Source organism: Oncorhynchus mykiss, chromosome 3 (assembly GCF_057628025.1).
Source record: "Oncorhynchus mykiss isolate SJ-2025 chromosome 3, ASM5762802v1, whole genome shotgun sequence".
In the NCBI taxonomy this organism is placed as follows: domain Eukaryota; kingdom Metazoa; phylum Chordata; class Actinopteri; order Salmoniformes; family Salmonidae; genus Oncorhynchus; species Oncorhynchus mykiss.
Genome location: NC_143024.1, coordinates 83,554,027 through 83,572,519, shown reverse-complemented (window position 1 = coordinate 83,572,519; position 18,493 = coordinate 83,554,027). Strand labels below are relative to the sequence as shown.

Below are 18,493 nucleotides of genomic sequence, written 5' to 3'. Positions count from 1 at the left end.
CCCCCTCCTGTACTCCCTGTTCACTCATGACTGCATGGCCAGGCATGACTCCAACACCATCATTAAATTTGCTGATGACACAACAGTGATAGGCCTGATCACCGACAACGATGAGACAGCCTATAGGGAGAAAGTCAGAAACCTGGCCGTGTGGTGCCTGTGAAACCGATGTGAAATGGCTAGTTAGTTAGCAGTGGTTCCCGCTAATTGCGTTTCAATCGGTGACGTCACTCGCTCTGAGGCCTTGAAGTAGTGGTTCCTCTTGCTCTGCAAGGGCTGTGGCTTTTGTGGAGCGATGGGTAATGATGCTTTGTGGGTGTCAGTTGTTGATGTCTGCAGAGGGTCTCTGGTTCGAGCCCAGGTCGGGGCGAGGGGACGGATGAAAGCTATACTGTTACATTGATGCTGTTGACCCAGATCATTGGTTGCTGCGGAAAAGGAGGAGGTCAAAAGGGGGGTGAGTGTAACCGATGTGAAATGGCTAGCTAGTTAGCGGTAGTGTGCGCTAATAGCGTTTCAATCGGTGATGTCACTCGCTCGGAGACCTTGAAGTAGTGGTTCCGATGCTAACGATGCTTCGTGGGTGTCAGTTGTCTGTGTGTGCAGAGGGTCCCTGGTTCGAGCCCGGGTCGGGGCGAGGGGAGGGATGAAAGTTATACTATTACACCAGGACAACAACCTCTCCCTCAACGCGATCAAGACAAAGGAGATGAGGGTGGACTACAGGAAAAGGAAGATTGAGCACGCCCCCATTCTCCTCAACGGGTCTGCAGTGGAGCAGGTTGAGTGTTTCAAGTTCCTTGGTGTCCACATCACCAAAAAACTAACATGGTCCTGTATCCAATTTTCCTGCGAAACGAGTAGCTCTCGTCATTGATAAACTATATATTGATAACCAGTTGTTCAGAGACTCAAAGACTACTCCATGGTTATTTTAAAAATTGCAAAGTTCTCATAGATGAGGAAAATAAATACAATTCTAGCCCGGTTATGGATAGTAACAATACAATACAAAATATAGCTTTTCTATATATCTTCACATATAACTAATTGAACACACAAGCACTAATTCAACATAGTGAAGATAAAAACCAAGTAAACAGAAAGCACAGTATGTGTGGATGGTGTGGTGTATGTTTATTTTTATTTGTTAGGTTTGGAAAGTAGAGTGAGTGAGTATTGAAATGGTTGCATATCCCAGAGACAATGTATTGCTGTGGGCCGGGGTATGAGAGGGCTTTCAATGTTGTTCAGATGATGGATATACTTTTATAATTAATGATATGTCTTATTTATTTATTGTCCTATCATGGTGGAACAGTTTTAAAATAGATGATACATTTGATTTGTTATTGTCCTATCATGGGGAACTACATTTTTAAAATAAATTATATCTAATTATTTATGATCCTATTTTAATGGTACGGTCCATGACCCTATACCGTAGACACCCACCTGAATGACCCAGAGACTAAGGAGAAGTCCTATTTTAATGGTACGGCCCATGACCCTATACCCAGACACCCACCTGAATGACCCAGAGACTAAGGAGAAGTCCCTAACTGTTTTATGTGCATGCTGTAAGCGGTCTGTATGCAGCCAAATGATGGTCAGAGACCAAGAGCAGCACTGCCCCCTCAAGATTCTGAGCCTGCTTGACAGGGTTGGTCCTGCAAAGCCAAAGCCCCCTAAAGGGAGAGCATACTACACAAGGAAATTCTCAAAGCTGCTAATGACGACCTTGTAACCTTGACGACCTTGTACCTAGCTGTTGGGGATTCTGGTGGGGTGCCCCCACCCAGGCAGTGGCAGTGCTGGCAACACTAGCTGCAGTAACCCATGGGGAGGGTTTCACACTCGGACATTCAGAGAGGGGGTATATTATTGTGAACCTAGTGGCACAGAATCAAGTCGGACTGCATGGGATGCTTGGGAATATGGTCAATACGGGGACTGTATTGTGGGTGTTTCAGGGAAAGGTGTACATTTGACCTCCATCATCTAGGATCTGACAATGGTAAATAAAATCTCTACATTTTTGCCTATTATTTGTGCGGTCTTGTAGGCCTTCTTGTGCAACTGCAAGTGCATTTGTAAATCAAGACCTTTCTTGAGTTGGGCTCTGGGGTGGTGCAATTGTTGAGCAAGTGAGCTTATGGTTGTGTGGGGGTATGGGTTGAGTGTGTGTGGGTGTGGGTGTATGTGTGTATCCCACAACTGTTGCGAACGAGTAAAAGATGTTAGGGACAATAGAGGATGATCCACAGCTATATATAATACAAATCGAGGTGAAGGCGATGGAAATGCATTTGGCAGTTCATCTACTTCAATTCGGTAAATGGCACTGTGTGCTCTTTTCAAAGGATGGATCCCAGTCGGTTATGGGTTATGGGATACAGGGGGTCGAGGGTGGTCTGCCGGGCATTGGGATGACAACCCAACTCGGGATGAGGAGGGCTTTTAGCGGGTGGAATAGTAGGGACCAATTGGAGGTTTACTTAGTAGAAATGCAAAGATCATGGTACAGCTATATAGACTCAACCATCATGTTACTTTTTAATGGCACGTTTACAAACATATATTTTGATAAAAATAATAGAAAGTTGTGTCTCATTATGACAGGTGGTGAAATAAGTATAGCCAGTTAGAATTGTAATGGCCTAGCAGATAATAAGAAAAGACAATCAGTACTTACCTGGCTAAAAGAGAAGGAATATAATATATATTGTTTACAGGAAACCCATTCAAAAGTTTTAGATTAAGAACTGGGGGGGGGGGGGGGGGGCGAAATATACTTCTCCCATGGGCAAAGAAATTCAAAAGGGGTGACTGTTTTAATTAACAATAATTTTGATCCAAATGTGCAAATTGTCCAAACAGATCCTCAAGGTAGATGGATGATTTTAAATATGTTATTGGACAATAAACAGATATGACTTATTAACCTATACGGTCCGAATAATGATGATCCAAGCTTCTTTGAAAATATATATAAGAATCTATCAACTCTACAAGCAACACTAGACTCTATTATTATGGTGGGATATTTTAATACGGTTTTAAATACCTCTATGGACCGGAAAGGAAATCACACTACAAACTATCACCCTCAGGCACTTAAGGAAATCATGAATGTCATGGATATATTGGAATTAGTGGATATATGGAGACTTAAATACCCTGACCTAGTGAGATATACATGGTGGAGGCTTAATCAAGCTAGTCGCCTTGACTACTTTCTTATACCATTCTCTCTGGCACCAAAAGTTTAAAAAGTGTTGATAGGGGACAGAATGCGGTCGGATCATCACATAATTGGCATATATATTACTCTTACAGAATTTCCACGTGGGAAAAATCCCCCTGATTAACTCCTTAATTATATCACAGTTTACCTATTTGCTTATGGTTTTGCCTACACCTGCTTTTTAAATTATATGAACAAAAAATATTCAATTTTATTTGGTTGATTGCAGCATTACCGCAAAACAAGTAGAAGGGGGAAAAAGTAAGGAACTTGTATGTCGGCCCTGTATTAAAGAACATAAATGGTTAAAGAAAAGTGTGATAAATAAAAACATATACCAATTTCATTTATTAAGGACCAAAAAACTGACAGCTGTGCCATATAAATTGCTAAATAGTTGGGAAGAGATTTTCGATGTACCCATTCCATGGCACATGGTTTATGAATTGATACGCAAAACAACGCCGGATTCAAAACTGGAGTGGCCTAGCCAGTCTCCAGATCTCAACCCCATAGAAAATATTTGGAGGGAGTTGAAAGTCTGTGTTGCCCAGCAACAGCCCCAAAACATCACTGCTCTAGAGGAGATCTGCATGGAGGAATGGGCCAAAATACCAGCAACAGTGTGTGAAAACCTTGTGGAGACTTACAGAAAACTATGACCTCTGTCATTGCCAACAAAGGGTATATAACAAAGTATTGAGATAAACTTTTGTTATTGACCAAATACTTATTTTCCACCATAATTTGCAAATAAATTCATTAAAAATCCTACAATGTGATTTTCTGGATTTGTTTTTCTGCTTTTGTCTGTCATAGTGTAAGTGTACCTATGGTGAAAATTACAGGCCTCTCTCATCTTTTTAAGTGGGAGAACTTGCACAATTGGTGGCTGACTAAATACTTTTTTGCCCCACTGTATGTGTATGTACAGTGCCTTGCGAAAGTATTCGGCCCCCTTGAACTTTGCGACCTTTTGCCACATTTCAGGCTTCAAACATAAAGATATAAAACTGTATTTTTTGTGAAGAATCAACAACAAGTGGGACACAATCATGAAGTGGAACGACATTTATTGGATATTTCAAACTTTTTTAACAAATCAAAAACTGAAAAATTGGGCGTGCAAAATAATTCAGCCCCTTTACTTTCAGTGCAGCAAACTCTCTCCAGAAGTTCAGTGAGGATCTCTGAATGACCCAATGTTGACCTAAATGACTAATGATGATAAATACAATCCACCTGTGTGTAATCAAGTCTCCGTATAAATGCACCTGCACTGTGATAGTCTCAGAGGTCCGTTAAAAGCGCAGAGAGCATCATGAAGAACAAGGAACACACCAGGCAGGTCCGAGATACTGTTGCGAAGAAGTTTAAAGCCGGATTTGGATACAAAAAGATTTCCCAAGCTTTAAACATCCCAAGGAGCACTGTGCAAGCGATAATATTGAAATGGAAGGAGTATCAGACCACTGCAAATCTACCAAGACCTGGCCGTCCCTCTAAACTTTCAGCTCATACAAGGAGAAGACTGATCAGAGATGCAGCCAAGAGGCCCATGATCACTCTGAAAGAACTGCAGAGATCTACAGCTGAGGTGGGAGACTCTGTCCATAGGACAACAATCAGTCGTATATTGCACAAATCTGGCCTTTATGGAAGAGTGGCAAGAAGAAAGCCATTTCTTAAAGATATCCATAAAAAGTGTCATTTAAAGTTTGCCACAAGCCACCTGGGAGACACACCAAACATGTGGAAGAAGGTGCTCTGGTCAGATGAAACCAAAATTGAACTTTTTGGCAACAATGCAAAACGTTATGTTTGGCGTAAAAGCAACACAGCTGAACACACCATCCCCACTGTCAAACATGGTGGTGGCAGCATCATGGTTTGGGCCTGCTTTTCTTAAGCAGGGACAGGGAAGATGGTTAAAATTTATGGGAAGATGGATGGAGCCAAATACAGGACCATTCTGGAAGAAAACCTGATGGAGTCTGCAAAAGACCTGAGACTGGGACGGAGATTTGTCTTCCAACAAGACAATGATCCAAAACATAAAGCAAAATCTACAATGGAATGGTTCAAAAATAAACATATCCAGGTGTTAGAATGGCCAAGTCAAAGTCCAGACCTGAATCCAATCGAGAATCTGTGGAAAGAACTGAAAACTGCTGTTCACAAATGCTCTCCATCCAACCTCACTGAGCTCGAGCTGTTTTGCAAGGAGGAATGGGAAAAAATTTCAGTCTCTCGATGTGCAAAACTGATAGAGACATACCCCAAGCGACTTACAGCTGTAATCGCAGCAAAAGGTGGCGCTACAAAGTATTAACTTAAGGGGGCTGAATAATTTTGCACGCCCAATTTTTCCGTTTTTGGAATGTTAAAAAAGTTTTAAATATCCAATAAATGTCGTTCCACTTCATGATTGTGTCCCACTTGTTGTTGATTCTTCACAAAAAAATACAGTTTTATATCTTTATGTTTGAAGCCTGAAATGTGGCAAAAGGTCGCAAAGTTCAAGGGGGCCGAATACTTTCGCAAGGCACTGTATATATGTGTATATGTATACATGCGTGTATTTACCAAAAAAATATGGGGGATTGGAAATGATGCAGACAATTACATTGGAAGCAACATTCTTTCCGCAATATTAAGCTGATCCTCCCTCAAAAAAAAAGAAGGAAAAAATAAAATAAAATAAAAAATAACATGGTCCAAGCACACCAAGACAGTCGTGAAGAGGGCACGACAAAACCTATTCCCCTTCAGGAGACTGAAAAGATTTTGCATGGGTCCTCAGATCCTCAAATGGTTCTGCAGCTGCACCATCGAGAGCATCCTGCCTGGTTGCATCACTTCCTGGTATGGCAACTGCTCAGCCTTCGACCGCAAGGCACTACAGAGGGTAGTGCGTACGGCCCAGTACATCACTGGGGCTAAGCTGCCTGCTATCCAGGACCTCTACACCAGGCGGTGTCACAGGAAGGCCCTAAAAATTGTCAAAGACCCCAGCCACCCCAGTCATACACTATTTTCTCTGCTACCACAAGCGGTACTGGAGCACCAAGTCTAGGACCAAAAGGCTTCTCAATAGATTTTCCCCCAAGCCATAAGACTCCTGCACAGGTAATCAAATGAATACCATTTTAACTACATATTCATGTACATATTACTTCAATTAGCTGGGCTAACCAGTGCCCCCGCACATTGGCTACCTGGACTATTTGCATTGTGTCCCACCCCCAAACCCCCTCTTTTATGCTGCTGCTACTCTTATTATTGTCATATGTAATTAATAATTACAGGTTATTGAGACTTTTCTACTATTACGTGGGGGACTTTTATTTTAACATTTCCCAAATTCCGTGACACGGAAGTACCTTTTTTGTGCTGCTGACGAGACGCTGATTTGTTGCACTGACAACAACCAGCTAGCTAACTATCTTCTTGAAAAAAAATACACTTTTAAATTGTTGCGTGCCATTTTAACTAGCTAGCTAGCCGAGATCAAAATGACCACTAAAAAGAAGCGGACACCACATTCACCAAACGACAGATGGGTTGTTGTTGCAGCAGGTAAATTAGGCAACTGTAGCTAGCTAACGTTAGTTTACTAATTTCACTTTCATCTGTGCATAACCTAATATTGTAACAGTAATTGTTATATCTGTGGTATAACAAATATGTGTATATCTAACCTGTGGTCTAACGTTCGCTAGTTAACTAAATAGCTAGCTGGCATCTATGTAACGTTAGGTAGTTAACGTTATAGTAGTTTAGACAGAATGTAGCTAAATTACTGTCAATGCTGGTTCGTCTTTCCAGCTACTACAATGGCAGTTGTTGTTGCATGATCCATCGTAGTCGAGTTAGCGCAACTTCACGATAGCTATAAATCCATATTACAGTGATCTAAATTAGAGCTAGATCCATCTAACTGGAGCAGCTCCACTTGCAACAAAGTTTCGCGTCCAGCAGTGGTCTGCATCGGTGACAACAGCAGCAGCATGTCGTGTATTTCTTTGTCCACACAGACTCTGCAGTGGAAACACCAAAGAAAGATGACAGTGACCCCACTTTCATCCGGCTTAGGAACCCTTCAACAGGTAGCTAGTTAGCATCAATAGCACATTGTACACAGAAACACAACGTGTATCATTCGAAGCAAAACTATGAAAGTCAAACGCATTGAAAAAAAGCATTCTCAAAAGTGGTAGCTAGCCTTTTCTTTACTCTATCTAGTGGAATTAGCTAGCTATCTATTTGTACTTTTCCAGATGCAGCTTCTTTGTACCTGTTGGGCAGTGGTGATGTGCAGCTGTATGAGGTCAAAGCCTTCAACGAGGACTTCCACTCCTGGTTCATTGGCCAGACAGTACAGCGAGGTATTTTCCAATCAGATGATAGGTAGTTAAGCTTAACCAGTCTTAATACATGGAGTACATTGTGGTGTTGAAGATTCAAATGTTTTATTTGATTTTGAACAGATGGGAGACTTCTGTATGTCACTCCAATGGATCCCCTCTACCTACTGTTGCCCTACTTGATCAAAGCGGGTGAAGAGGTAAGTAGTGTGTCCAATCAAAAACGCATCTTTTGACCAATGTGCAAAATACTATCTTTATTGTGTCCTCTAAGAAAACCAATGTTCAAACCTCATGTCTCTTTCATAATCTGTTCAAAACTTATTGGAGTTTTTACCCTTGTAGTATGGTCAAAATTAGCGCGACTAAATCAATGGAGGCCAGAGGGAAAAGTGGTCATACTGTACATCAGGAAAATAGCACTGTGTCAGCTAGGTTAGATGCTGTGAGAATAAAGGCTACCTGACAGGCAGGTTGAACTTGTCATCTTTCTTTTGAAATCTAGGGGACATAAAACAATATAGAGGTAAAATATATATTGTTTTTTAGACATGACATCAAGTCTTTTCATATTTTAGTATACGCTGTTCATATGCATGCAAAGTAGAGGTTGACCAATTAGGATTTTTCAATGCCAATACCGATTATTGGAGGACCAAAAAAAGCCGATATCGATTAATCGGACATTTTTTATATATATACTTGCAATAATGACAATTACAACAATACTGAATTAACACTTTTATTTTAACTTAATATAATACATAAATAAAATACATTTAGTCTCAAATAATTAAATAAACATGTTCAATTTGGTTGAAATAATGTAAAAACAAAGTGTTGGAGAAGAAAGTAAAAGTGCAATATGTGCCATGTAAAAAAGCTAACGTTTAAGTTCCTTGCTCAGAACATGAGACCATATGAAAGCTGGTGGTCTTCAATATTCCCAGTTAAGAAGTTTTAGGTTGTAGTTATGGGAATTATAGGACTATTTCTATACCATTTGTATTTCATATACCTTTTACTATTGGATGTTCTTATAGGCACTTTAGTATTGCCAGCCTAATCTCGGGAGTTGATGGGCTTGAAGTCATAAACAGCGCTGTGCTTCAAGCATTGCGAAGAGCTGCTGGCAAACTCAGGAAAGTGCTGTTTGAATGAATACTTACGAGCCTGCTGCTGCCTACCACCGAAGAAAAAGAAACGCACACCTATTAAGACGAGGTGCTGGCTAGCTGAGTAGAAAACTTGAAAATAAAGGAGAGCCGCACACTCTAGGAGCTCATTTCGAAAACATTCTTTTTTTTCTTTCAGTGAAATACGGAACCGTTCTGTATTTTATCGAACGGGTGGCATCCCTAAGTCTAAATATTGCTGTTACATTACACAACCTTCAATGTTATGTCATAATTATGTAAAATTTAGGAATAAATTATCTTCACACAGTTCGCAACGAGCTAGGCAGCCCAAACTGCTGCATGTACCCTGACTCTGCTTGCACTAAATGCAAGAGAAGTGACACAATTTCCCTAGTTAATATTGCCTGCTAAAATGAATTAATTTTAAGTAAATATGTAGATTTAAAAAAATATACTTGTGTATTGATTTTACGAAAGTCATTGATGTTTATGGTTAGGTACATTGGTGCGACGATTGTGCTTTTTTCGTGAATGTGCTTTTGTTAAATCACCTGTTTGGCGAAGTAGGTTGTGATTCGATGATAAATTAACAGGCACTGCATTGATTATATGCAACACAGGACAAGCTAGATAAACTAGTAATATCATCAACCATGTGTAGTTAACTAGTGATTATGTTAAGATTGATTATTTTTTATAAGATAAGTTTTATGCTAGCTAGTAACTTACCTTGGCTCCTGGTTGCACTCGCGTAACAGGTGGTCAGCCTGCCACGCAGTCTCCTCGTGGATTGCAATGTAATCGGCGTTCAAAAATGCTGATGGCCGATTAAGCGCAATTAATCGGCCATCAGTCGACCTCTAATGCAGAGTTCCTGTTCTTTTTAAACATTTTCAAGCCTTTTACATTTAATTCAGCTCATGTCCTGCAAAAGTTTTGCGACCCATGGAAACAACTTGGAAGACGACGACCACAATGTAAAATCCTGAAAAGTTTTGCAGATAAAGCTATACCTCTCTGTTAACAGAGCTCGGTGCTTATTATCGGATGTATTAGGTTAAGAAATCAGACTTTTTGGACATAATGTTAATGCTATTTAATGCTAAGCCCACTGAATGATTCAGAACATTAATTATATTTGTCTTGGTAAAATGTATTTTATAACATAAAATTAAATGTCAACACCAAAATGCTTTTTCACACACTCTGGGTGGACACCCTAAGGTAAGGCCATAAGACCATACTCACTTTTGAAATTAATTTAATTGGTTTTATTGCATCTTCATCTCTCCCCCTTTATGATCTTTGTCAGTCTTTCTTTCTTTGTGATCTCTCTTGTCCCCCCTTTGTGATTTCACCTATCTCTCTTTGCGATGTCCTGTCCTTCTCTCTTTGTCATGTCATCTCTGTCCTGTGTGATTCCATCTCTGTTCGGTCATTGTGATGACATATCATTCGGTCTTTCTCTCTGCAAGGTCATTTCTGCCCTTTTGTGATGTCATCTGTCTTCTTCTTTTTGTGATTTAATTTCTCTGTGTTCTGCTGTAGGGGAAGTTCCAGCCCGTGGACCAGGTAGTGATGGACGAGGACTTCCCAGCATGCACCAGGCTGCTGAGCTGCATACGCTCCCAGGCCTCCCTGCACCATGTGGCTGAGGAGAAAGGTCAGAGGTCACTGTGTTCAGCAGATACAAACTAATGTTGAAAGTTAATGTGCTCCTCAGAAACAATCAACTATCAATCTCTGATTTACAACCCCTCTCAACCCAATAATTATCTTCTCACTCATACGTCAGTCTGAAGCGCACATGAATGGTTGCTGGATTAAATGTGTATATCAGATCCTCAGAGACTGCAGCACTCTTGTCACATTGTTTCTGATTTTCTAAGAACGTGCACACAGAATACAAGTGTAATGTGGTGGTCTCAGGTGTTATACATGCTCTTTGTGCTGCTCCTTCAGAGGTGGGCAGTCAGAAGTTTCAGCGCTACAGCCAGGAGAGGACCATGGAATGGTTAAAGAAAAAGGTACACATTGATCACTGAGCTGCATATGCCCATATCATCCTCTATTGCAGTGGTTTCCAACCCTTGTCAGTTCCTGTACCACCAACTGAATGTTACTCTATACCACCAACTGAATGTTACTCTATACCACCAACTGAATGTTACTCTGTACCACCAACTGAATGTTACTCTATACCACCAACTGAATGTTACTCTGTACCACCAACTGAATGTTACTCTGTACCACCAACTGAATGTTACTCTGTACCACCAACTGAATGTTACTCTATACCACCAACTGAATGTTACTCTATACCACCAACTGAATGTTACTCTGTACCACCAACTGAATGTTACTCTGTACCACCAACTGCATGTTACTCTGTACCACCAACTGAATGTTACTCTATACCACCAACTGAATGTTACTCTGTACCACCAACTGAATGTTACTCTGTACCACCAACTGAATGTTACTCTATACCACCAACTGAATGTTACTCTGTACCACCAACTGAATGTTACTCTGTACCACCAACTGAATGTTACTCTATACCACCAACTGAATGTTACTCTATACCACCAACTGAATGTTACTCTATACCACCAACTGAATGTTACTCTGTACCACCAACTGAATGTTACTCTGTACCACCAACTGAATGTTGCTCTGTACCACCAACTGAATGTTACTCTGTACCACCAACTGAATGTTACTCTGTATCACCAACTGAATGTTACTCTGTACCACTAACTGAATGTTACTCTATACCACCAACTGAATGTTACTCTGTACCACCAACTGAATGTTACTCTGTACCACCAACTGAATGTTACTCTGCCCGGAGGACCCCTGAAGTACCCCCTCATGTGCATTTTACCAGCAGGCCATTGGTCTCATGATTATTTTCTAGTACCCCCTGTGGATAGGCTCAGTGCCCCCAGGTGTCCTAGTACCCTCAGGTGTCCTAGTATCCCCTGTGGATAGCCCCAGTACCCCCAGGTGTCCTAGTACCCTCAAGTGTCCTAGTACCCCCTGTGGATAGGCCCAGTACCCTCAGGTGTCCTAGTACCCTAAGGTGTCCTAGTACCCCCTGTGGATAGGCCCAGTACCCCCAGGGGACCGAGTACCAACCTGTGGATGGGCCCAGTACCCCCAGGTGTCCTAGTACCCCCTGTGGATAGGCCCAGTACCCTCAGGTGTCCTAGTAGCCCCTGTGGATAGACCCAGTGCCCCCAGGTGTCCTAGTACCCCCTGTGGATAGGCCCAGCACCCTCAGGGGACCTAGTACCCCCTGTGGATAGGCCCAGCACCCTCAGGGGACCTAGTACCCCCTGTGGATAGGCCCAGTACCCCCAGGTGTCCTAGTCTAAGGTGTTATAGTCTTAAACTAATCAGTCATCAGGTGTTATGCCAGGTTCCCAGGAGAGGAGTGGGGAATGGTCATGCTGTGGGTTCCCAGGAGAGGAGTGGGGAATGGCCAGTAGATGTGACAGCGTTAACTGTGTGTTGGTCTTGCTGTGTCTCTGCTGTTCCAGGCTGAGAGGACAGTGAAGACCCTCAGAAAGAGTAACATCTCAGTGGGAGAGGGAGTAAAGTCCACAACGTATGTCCGAGTCAAGCAGGAGTCAGAGACCCAGGAAGGTGAGTCAAGCCCAGGTCCAGTCTGGTCCAGTACTATATACCTGGGCATGCTCTCCCTGGCCTGCATACATAACATGAACCAGAGGATGGCACTAAACCCCTTGTAGAGATCAGGGGCCTAATTTATAACTGTTTCATACATTTCACACTAAATATCTATACTTGGTGCACACCATGTTTCCTGTTATAAATCACCTGTTATAATTTATCTGTCGTAAAAACCCTCCATTCACCATTTATGATGAATATGACGGCTATCATTTTCTGTATAATTTGTAACTATTGGCATTAGGCCACAGCATAAAAAATATGAATTGTTGTTCAATATTTAGTTTGGCAGTGGAATATTGTTTTTCTATGTCCTGTCTTGGTATAAGGGCGGCAGGGTAGCCTAGTGGTTAGAGCCCCCGAGCTGACAAGGTACAAATCTGTCATTCTGCCTCTGCCCATTGTTCCTAGGCCGTCAATGAAAATAAGAATTTGTTCTTAACTGACTTGCCTAGTTAAATAAAATAAATAAATAAATAGGCTCTGAGATTAAATAGGCTATGCTCATATCACACAGCAATAATGTGGCCTACCCATACTGTCAAATATTTTACGTAAGCTACCGGTCTATTTACTGTGTTGGCAGACTGTTTGAGTCTTTAGCAGTCATTTCTGCTGTGGGGAATGGCTTGTGCCAGTTTGTGAATGCGAAAACAACGGCAACTTGTTGTGGACCTGTCAGTAGAACATTTAGATTCAGCAATGTTCTCCATCCACTCTTCCACCAACCTAAACATGATGGACGGCACGCAAATTCTGAGACATTGTCTAGGGCCGGCTACTCAAAATGAAATGTATTTACAGTACTTGCAGTAGTATACATAGGCCTACTTCAATGTTAAATTTGACTGTATTATAAAATGTGCTCTCTATGGGGTTAACTTGAAAGCCTATTTATAACCTATTTATTTCCTCGGCTACTAGGTTAAATGAGATGTGCACGGTCGTTTGTTGTATGGCTTCTTCGGGAATATAAACCCATCACGGTCAAAAAAGGTGAATCATTTATTCACCAATGGTTATGAAAATAAACTAAATAGGATGAATATTCGTATGTCGATCTTAAATTCTACAGATTTTTTTTTTCTCTTCACACTAACGGCAAATGGCTGAATTCTTGTTCATATGTTTTCCTGTTTTATTTATGAACAAGCTTTTCATCATTTCCTCCATTTGCACAAAATACTTACTTCCCAGCTTGCAATACAATATTTCAACCACTAGCAGAGATGTGTACTCATAGTCTATAGTTTGCGGAGAGGTGAGCATATTCTCAACTTTTGCATGAACTGGCGCATGCACATTTTGGGCTGTATTTTGTACATATTCCCAAGGACCCTAGCTACGCCCCAAGACCTAGCTACGCCCCAGGACCTAGATATGCCCCAGGACCTAGCTACGCCCCAGGACCTAGCTACGCCCCAGGACCTAGCTACGCCCCAGGACCTAGCTACGCCCCTGGACCTAGCTACGCCCCAGGACCTAGCTACGCCCCAGGATCTAGATACGCCCCAGGACCTAGATACGCCCCAGGACCTAGCTACGCCCCAGGACCTAGCTACGCCCCACAATCTAGATATGCCCCAGGACCTGGCTACGCCCTAGGACCTAGCCATGCCCCAGGACCTAGCACAGCAGACTTAGCCAATTCCTGTTTTACATTGAGTTTCACACAAGCTCAGATTGTAAACCCAGTTTTCTGTGATATCAATAGGAAGGTTATAATTGTGTAATGAAGTGTATAAAGTGATGCTGTGGTATTAACACTCTCACGCCCTCTATTCATAATCACACAGAGGACTACCTGCGGTATGCCCATGGCCTGATATCTGAGTACATCAGTGAAGACCTGAGCAAAGCCCTCCTCAAGCATCTCCAGTATGTACACACATGGACTATAGTTATGTATTAATGTTAAAAGCACAATCTAGAATGACATTTTCATGTAGCTTCATTGTAACTGCCACTGAGTCAGTTTTAGTTAATGGAAACCGCCCCCAAAACTGCACATGAGTGGGCGGTTTGAGGCCGTCACCACAGAATTCAAAGAACTCGCTGACAGTTATTTTCAAAACACATCCCACACAGTGCAGGGCCCAGGGCAGCACTTTGACTGGAAATGTACTGGTGATTCAAGTGCCAGATTGTGATATTAAGACCATGATAGTACTGAAGGTATCACATTAAGCAGTATTGTTAGTGTGTAACAGTTTGATGGTGAGTCAGTAATCCTTCAGTTTTCCTCCTGACAGGTTACCTGAGCTCTCAAGTCCTAAGGAGGTGGAGCCTCCCTCAAAGGTATTTTCTCCAGCTGCATTTTGAATTTGTGTCGTCACACTGTAGTTATATTTGTTTTCAGCATATTTGTTCCAAGTTATGTGTTTATTTATTTGGTCAAATTTTTGTGATTTTTTAAAAAGATTTTCAACTGTGTTCTATTGACATTCACCTGATGGTTACAGTGTAGCAGTAGATTAGTGTGTTTTTATTCCTGTTTCACGTGTGTTGGTGGGTTTGCGGTAGTCATGGTATCTTGCGTGTCCCTGGCGTGTCTGTGCCGTGTGTCTGGGATGTGATGGTTGGTGTTCTGAGTGGAAAGTACGGCTAACTGTGTAAGTGCCGTGTTCGGTCGGCAGAAGCGGAAACTGACTGACAAACCATTGGAGGCAGGAGAGGACTACACCAAATTCAACCGCTCCGATTTCTCCCGCAAAGTGAGTGAGATTAGGGGCAGTCTGCACGAAGGGACCAAGGAGAGAAATGGGGGGGGGGGGGGGGGTGACTCTTGCAGGCATTTTTTTCTCTAACAGTTTTATAGGTAGTGATAGGTTTCCCGTACCTTACTAAATCTCATGTCTTTTTGGTTTTATAGTCATGCCTACATCATACAAATATTTTTATAGGGCTCTGAAGTGCAACCATTTTGGTCACTTATGGTCCTAAATATTTAGCTGCGTGACATTCAATTTTGATTTAGGAGCACCATTTAGAAGAAAAAAAATCGTCCCCAAAAGTAATGATTAGGCTTCGCTGTACCGCTGTTTCCTGGTGCCCTGGAGAAACAAGCGTCTCTAGCCCAAACCATTCAAAAGCTGTGACCATCTCCATTAGCAGGCCGCATTTTACATTCAGAAACCATGTCTCGGGTCGTTAGCACCTTGATCAGTGACGTTACCTCATTAGCTAGCTAGTTAACAACCTGGACCTGGTAACTTTAACAGTATATCCAAACGTGGGGGCAGGAAAAGAAAAGGCACATCTTCAGGAGATCAATGATCATAGCAATGATTGAATGACAGATTTGCATGTCCTCATCACAAACCTGACATTCTTAAACAGACAGTGTACAGTTGTCTATGTAATGCATCTCAGTAGGAAACAGTAGAAACCTCATTTTTCACAACTCTTTTTCATTTCAATGACAGGTATTTGTATCAATATTTTAGTTAAACTAATTTACAGTGTTACGTATTAGTTTCTAGGGAACAACATGTGCTTCAGCAGAAGCTAGAATTCACATTGATATACAGTCTATCAATAAAAACATTTTCTGGGGCTGCTAAATTTGATGTGGTGCTCCTAACTTTAAATTGGGAGCAGCAGTGCTATCAACTAAAATGTATTTTAGAGCCCTGTATATAAATGTATTTTAGAGCCCTGTATATGAATGGATTTTAGAGCCCTGTATATAAATTGATTTTAGAGCCCTGTATATAAATTGATTTTAGAGCCCTGTATATAAATATATTTTAGAGCCCTGTATATAAATGTATTTTAGAGCCCTGTATATAAATATATTTTAGAGCCCTGTATATAAATTGATTTTAGAGCCCTGTATATAAATTGATTTTAGAGCCCTGTATATAAATTGATTTTAGAGCCCTGTATATAAATATATTTTAGAGCCCTGTATATAAATATATTTTAGAGCCCTGTATATAAATGTATTTTAGAGCCCTGTATATAAATATATTTTAGAGCCCTGTATATAAATGTATTTTAGAGCCCTGTATATAAATATATTTTAGAGCCTTGTATATAAATGTATTTTAGAGCCCTGTATATAATTTTCTGTCAAGCTAAACCAGTCTACGTGATTGCAGTTTAAAGCAATGCAGTGCAGAGGCCTACAAGTAACCTCTGTCTGGAAATGAGTCATGCTGATATGTAATAACGTTTCAGCCGTCTTCACTCAAGGCGGATGAGCAATGCTATTGACTCTCTTTTCTCGTCCTCCAGCCGCCCAAGAAGATGAGTGCTGCACAGAAGACCCTGGCCAAGGTGGACAAAACAGGCATGAAGAGCATGTCTGCCTTCTTCAGCCCCAAGGGCAAGGCAGAGAAAAAATGAATGTTAGAATGATGCAGCAGTTTGTGTCTGTCGGTGTGCGTGTCTGTCTGTCGGTCGGTGTGTGTGTCTACAGTGTGTGTTTCTGTCGGTCTCTGTGTGTGTCGGTCGGTCAGTGTGGGTGTCTAGTGTGTGTGTGTGTCTGCCGGTGTGCGTGTCTACAGTGTGTGTGTCTGTCGGTCTCTGTGTGTGTGTCGGTCGGTCGGTTTCTAGCGTGTGTGTGTCTGTCGGTGCGTGTCTACAGTGTGTGTCGGTGTGCGTGTCTATAGTGTGTGTCTGTCAGTGTGTGCCGGTCGGTGTGTGTGTCGGTGTAGTGTTTATGTCTGTCGGTGTGCGTGTCTACTCTGTGTGTGTGTGTCGGTTGGTCGGTGTGTGTGTAGTGTGTCTACAGTGTGCGTGTGTGTCTACAGTGTGTGTGCACGCACACATGTGCTTTTGGTAATAAAGAAAATAACTATTTTTGTCCCCTTTTTTTGTCCTTGAAAAGGGTTGAATCTCCAGACAATAGGGATGATGCAGGAAACTCATCTGGAGCGAAGTGCATTGAGAGGCAGGGGACAAAGCCTAAGATAATGAATAGTTACTATTCTTTCAAGGTTGGAGTATACGATGGTACATGTTCAAACTTGCTGCTCCCACTCTTTTCTTTACTGAGCGCTCAGATTACTGTAGATAACCAGTAGGAGTACAACATGTGGTCTCAGATTACTGTAGATAACCAGTAGGAATACAACACGTGGTCTCAGATTACTGTAGATAACCAGCAGGAGTACAACATGTGGTCTCAGATTACTGTAGATAACCAGCAGGAGTACAATATGTGGTCTCAGATTACTGTAGATAACCAGCAGGAGTACAACATGTGGTCTCAGATTACTGTAGATAACCAGCAGGAGTACAACATGTGGTCTCAGATGACTGTAGATAACCAGCAGGAGTACAACATGTGGTCTCAGATTACTGTAGATAACCAGCAGGAGTACAACACGTGGTCTCAGATTACTGTAGATAACCAGCAGGAGTACAACATGTGGTCTCAGATTACTGTAGATAACCAGCAGGAGTACAACATGTGGTCTCAGATTACTGTAGATAACCAGCAGGGGTACAACATGTGGTCTCTGATTACTGTAGATAACCAGCAGGAGTACAACATGTGGTCTCAGATTACTGTAGATAACCAGCAGGAGTACAACATGTGGTCTCAGATTACTGTAGATAACCAGCAGGAGTACAACACGTGGTCTCAGATTACTGTAGATAACCAGCAGGAGTACAACACGTGGTCTCAGATTACTGTAGATAACCAGCAGGAGTACAACACGTGGTCTCAGATTACTGTAGATAACCAGCAGGAGTACAACATGTGGTCTCAGATTACTGTAGATAACCAGCAGGAGTACAACATGTGGTCTCAGATTACTGTAGATAACCAGCAGGAGTACAACACGTGGTCTCAGATTACTGTAGATAACCAGCAGGAGTACAACACGTGGTCTCAGATTACTGTAGATAACCAGCAGGAGTACAACACGTGGTCTCAGATTACTGTAGATAACCAGCAGGAGTACAACACGTGGTCTCAGATTACTGTAGATAACCAGCAGGAGTACAACACGTGGTCTCAGATTACTGTAGATAACCAGCAGGAGTACAACACGTGGTCTCAGATTACTGTAGATAACCAGCAGGAG

The 18,493-nt window shown here is 41.9% G+C and overlaps 1 protein-coding gene across 2 annotated transcripts; it reads left to right on the top strand.

Moving 5' to 3' along the window:
* Positions 1 to 6,534: 6,534 nt before the first annotated feature.
* On the top strand, positions 6,535 to 17,258 carry rnaseh2b (ribonuclease H2, subunit B). 2 transcript variants are annotated; one of them, XM_021597898.3, is made up of 11 exons: positions 6,535 to 6,826; positions 7,285 to 7,356; positions 7,528 to 7,635; positions 7,738 to 7,814; positions 10,302 to 10,416; positions 10,716 to 10,780; positions 12,299 to 12,404; positions 14,249 to 14,330; positions 14,705 to 14,750; positions 15,089 to 15,166; positions 16,692 to 17,258. In XM_021597898.3, exons 1-11 carry the CDS (start codon positions 6,763 to 6,765, stop codon positions 16,800 to 16,802), a joined length of 924 nt encoding a protein of 307 aa, XP_021453573.1. In that variant the 5' UTR covers positions 6,535 to 6,762; the 3' UTR covers positions 16,803 to 17,258. The 2 variants fall into 2 exon arrangements, with proteins under 2 accessions (XP_021453573.1, XP_021453574.1); XM_021597899.3 differs by lacking the exon at positions 15,089 to 15,166 and having other exon boundaries at positions 6,599 to 6,826.
* The last annotated feature ends 1,235 nt before the right edge of the window (positions 17,259 to 18,493 follow it).

Coding starts and splice junctions, on each gene's coding strand:
- rnaseh2b (XM_021597898.3), top strand. CDS start 6,763: ATGACCACTAAAAAGAAGCGGACACCACATTCACCAAACGACAGATGG. Junction 6,827..7,284: donor ATGGGTTGTTGTTGCAGCAG/GTAAATTAGGCA, acceptor TTGTCCACACAG/ACTCTGCAGTGGAAACACCA. Junction 14,331..14,704: donor GCCCTCCTCAAGCATCTCCA/GTATGTACACAC, acceptor TCCTCCTGACAG/GTTACCTGAGCTCTCAAGTC.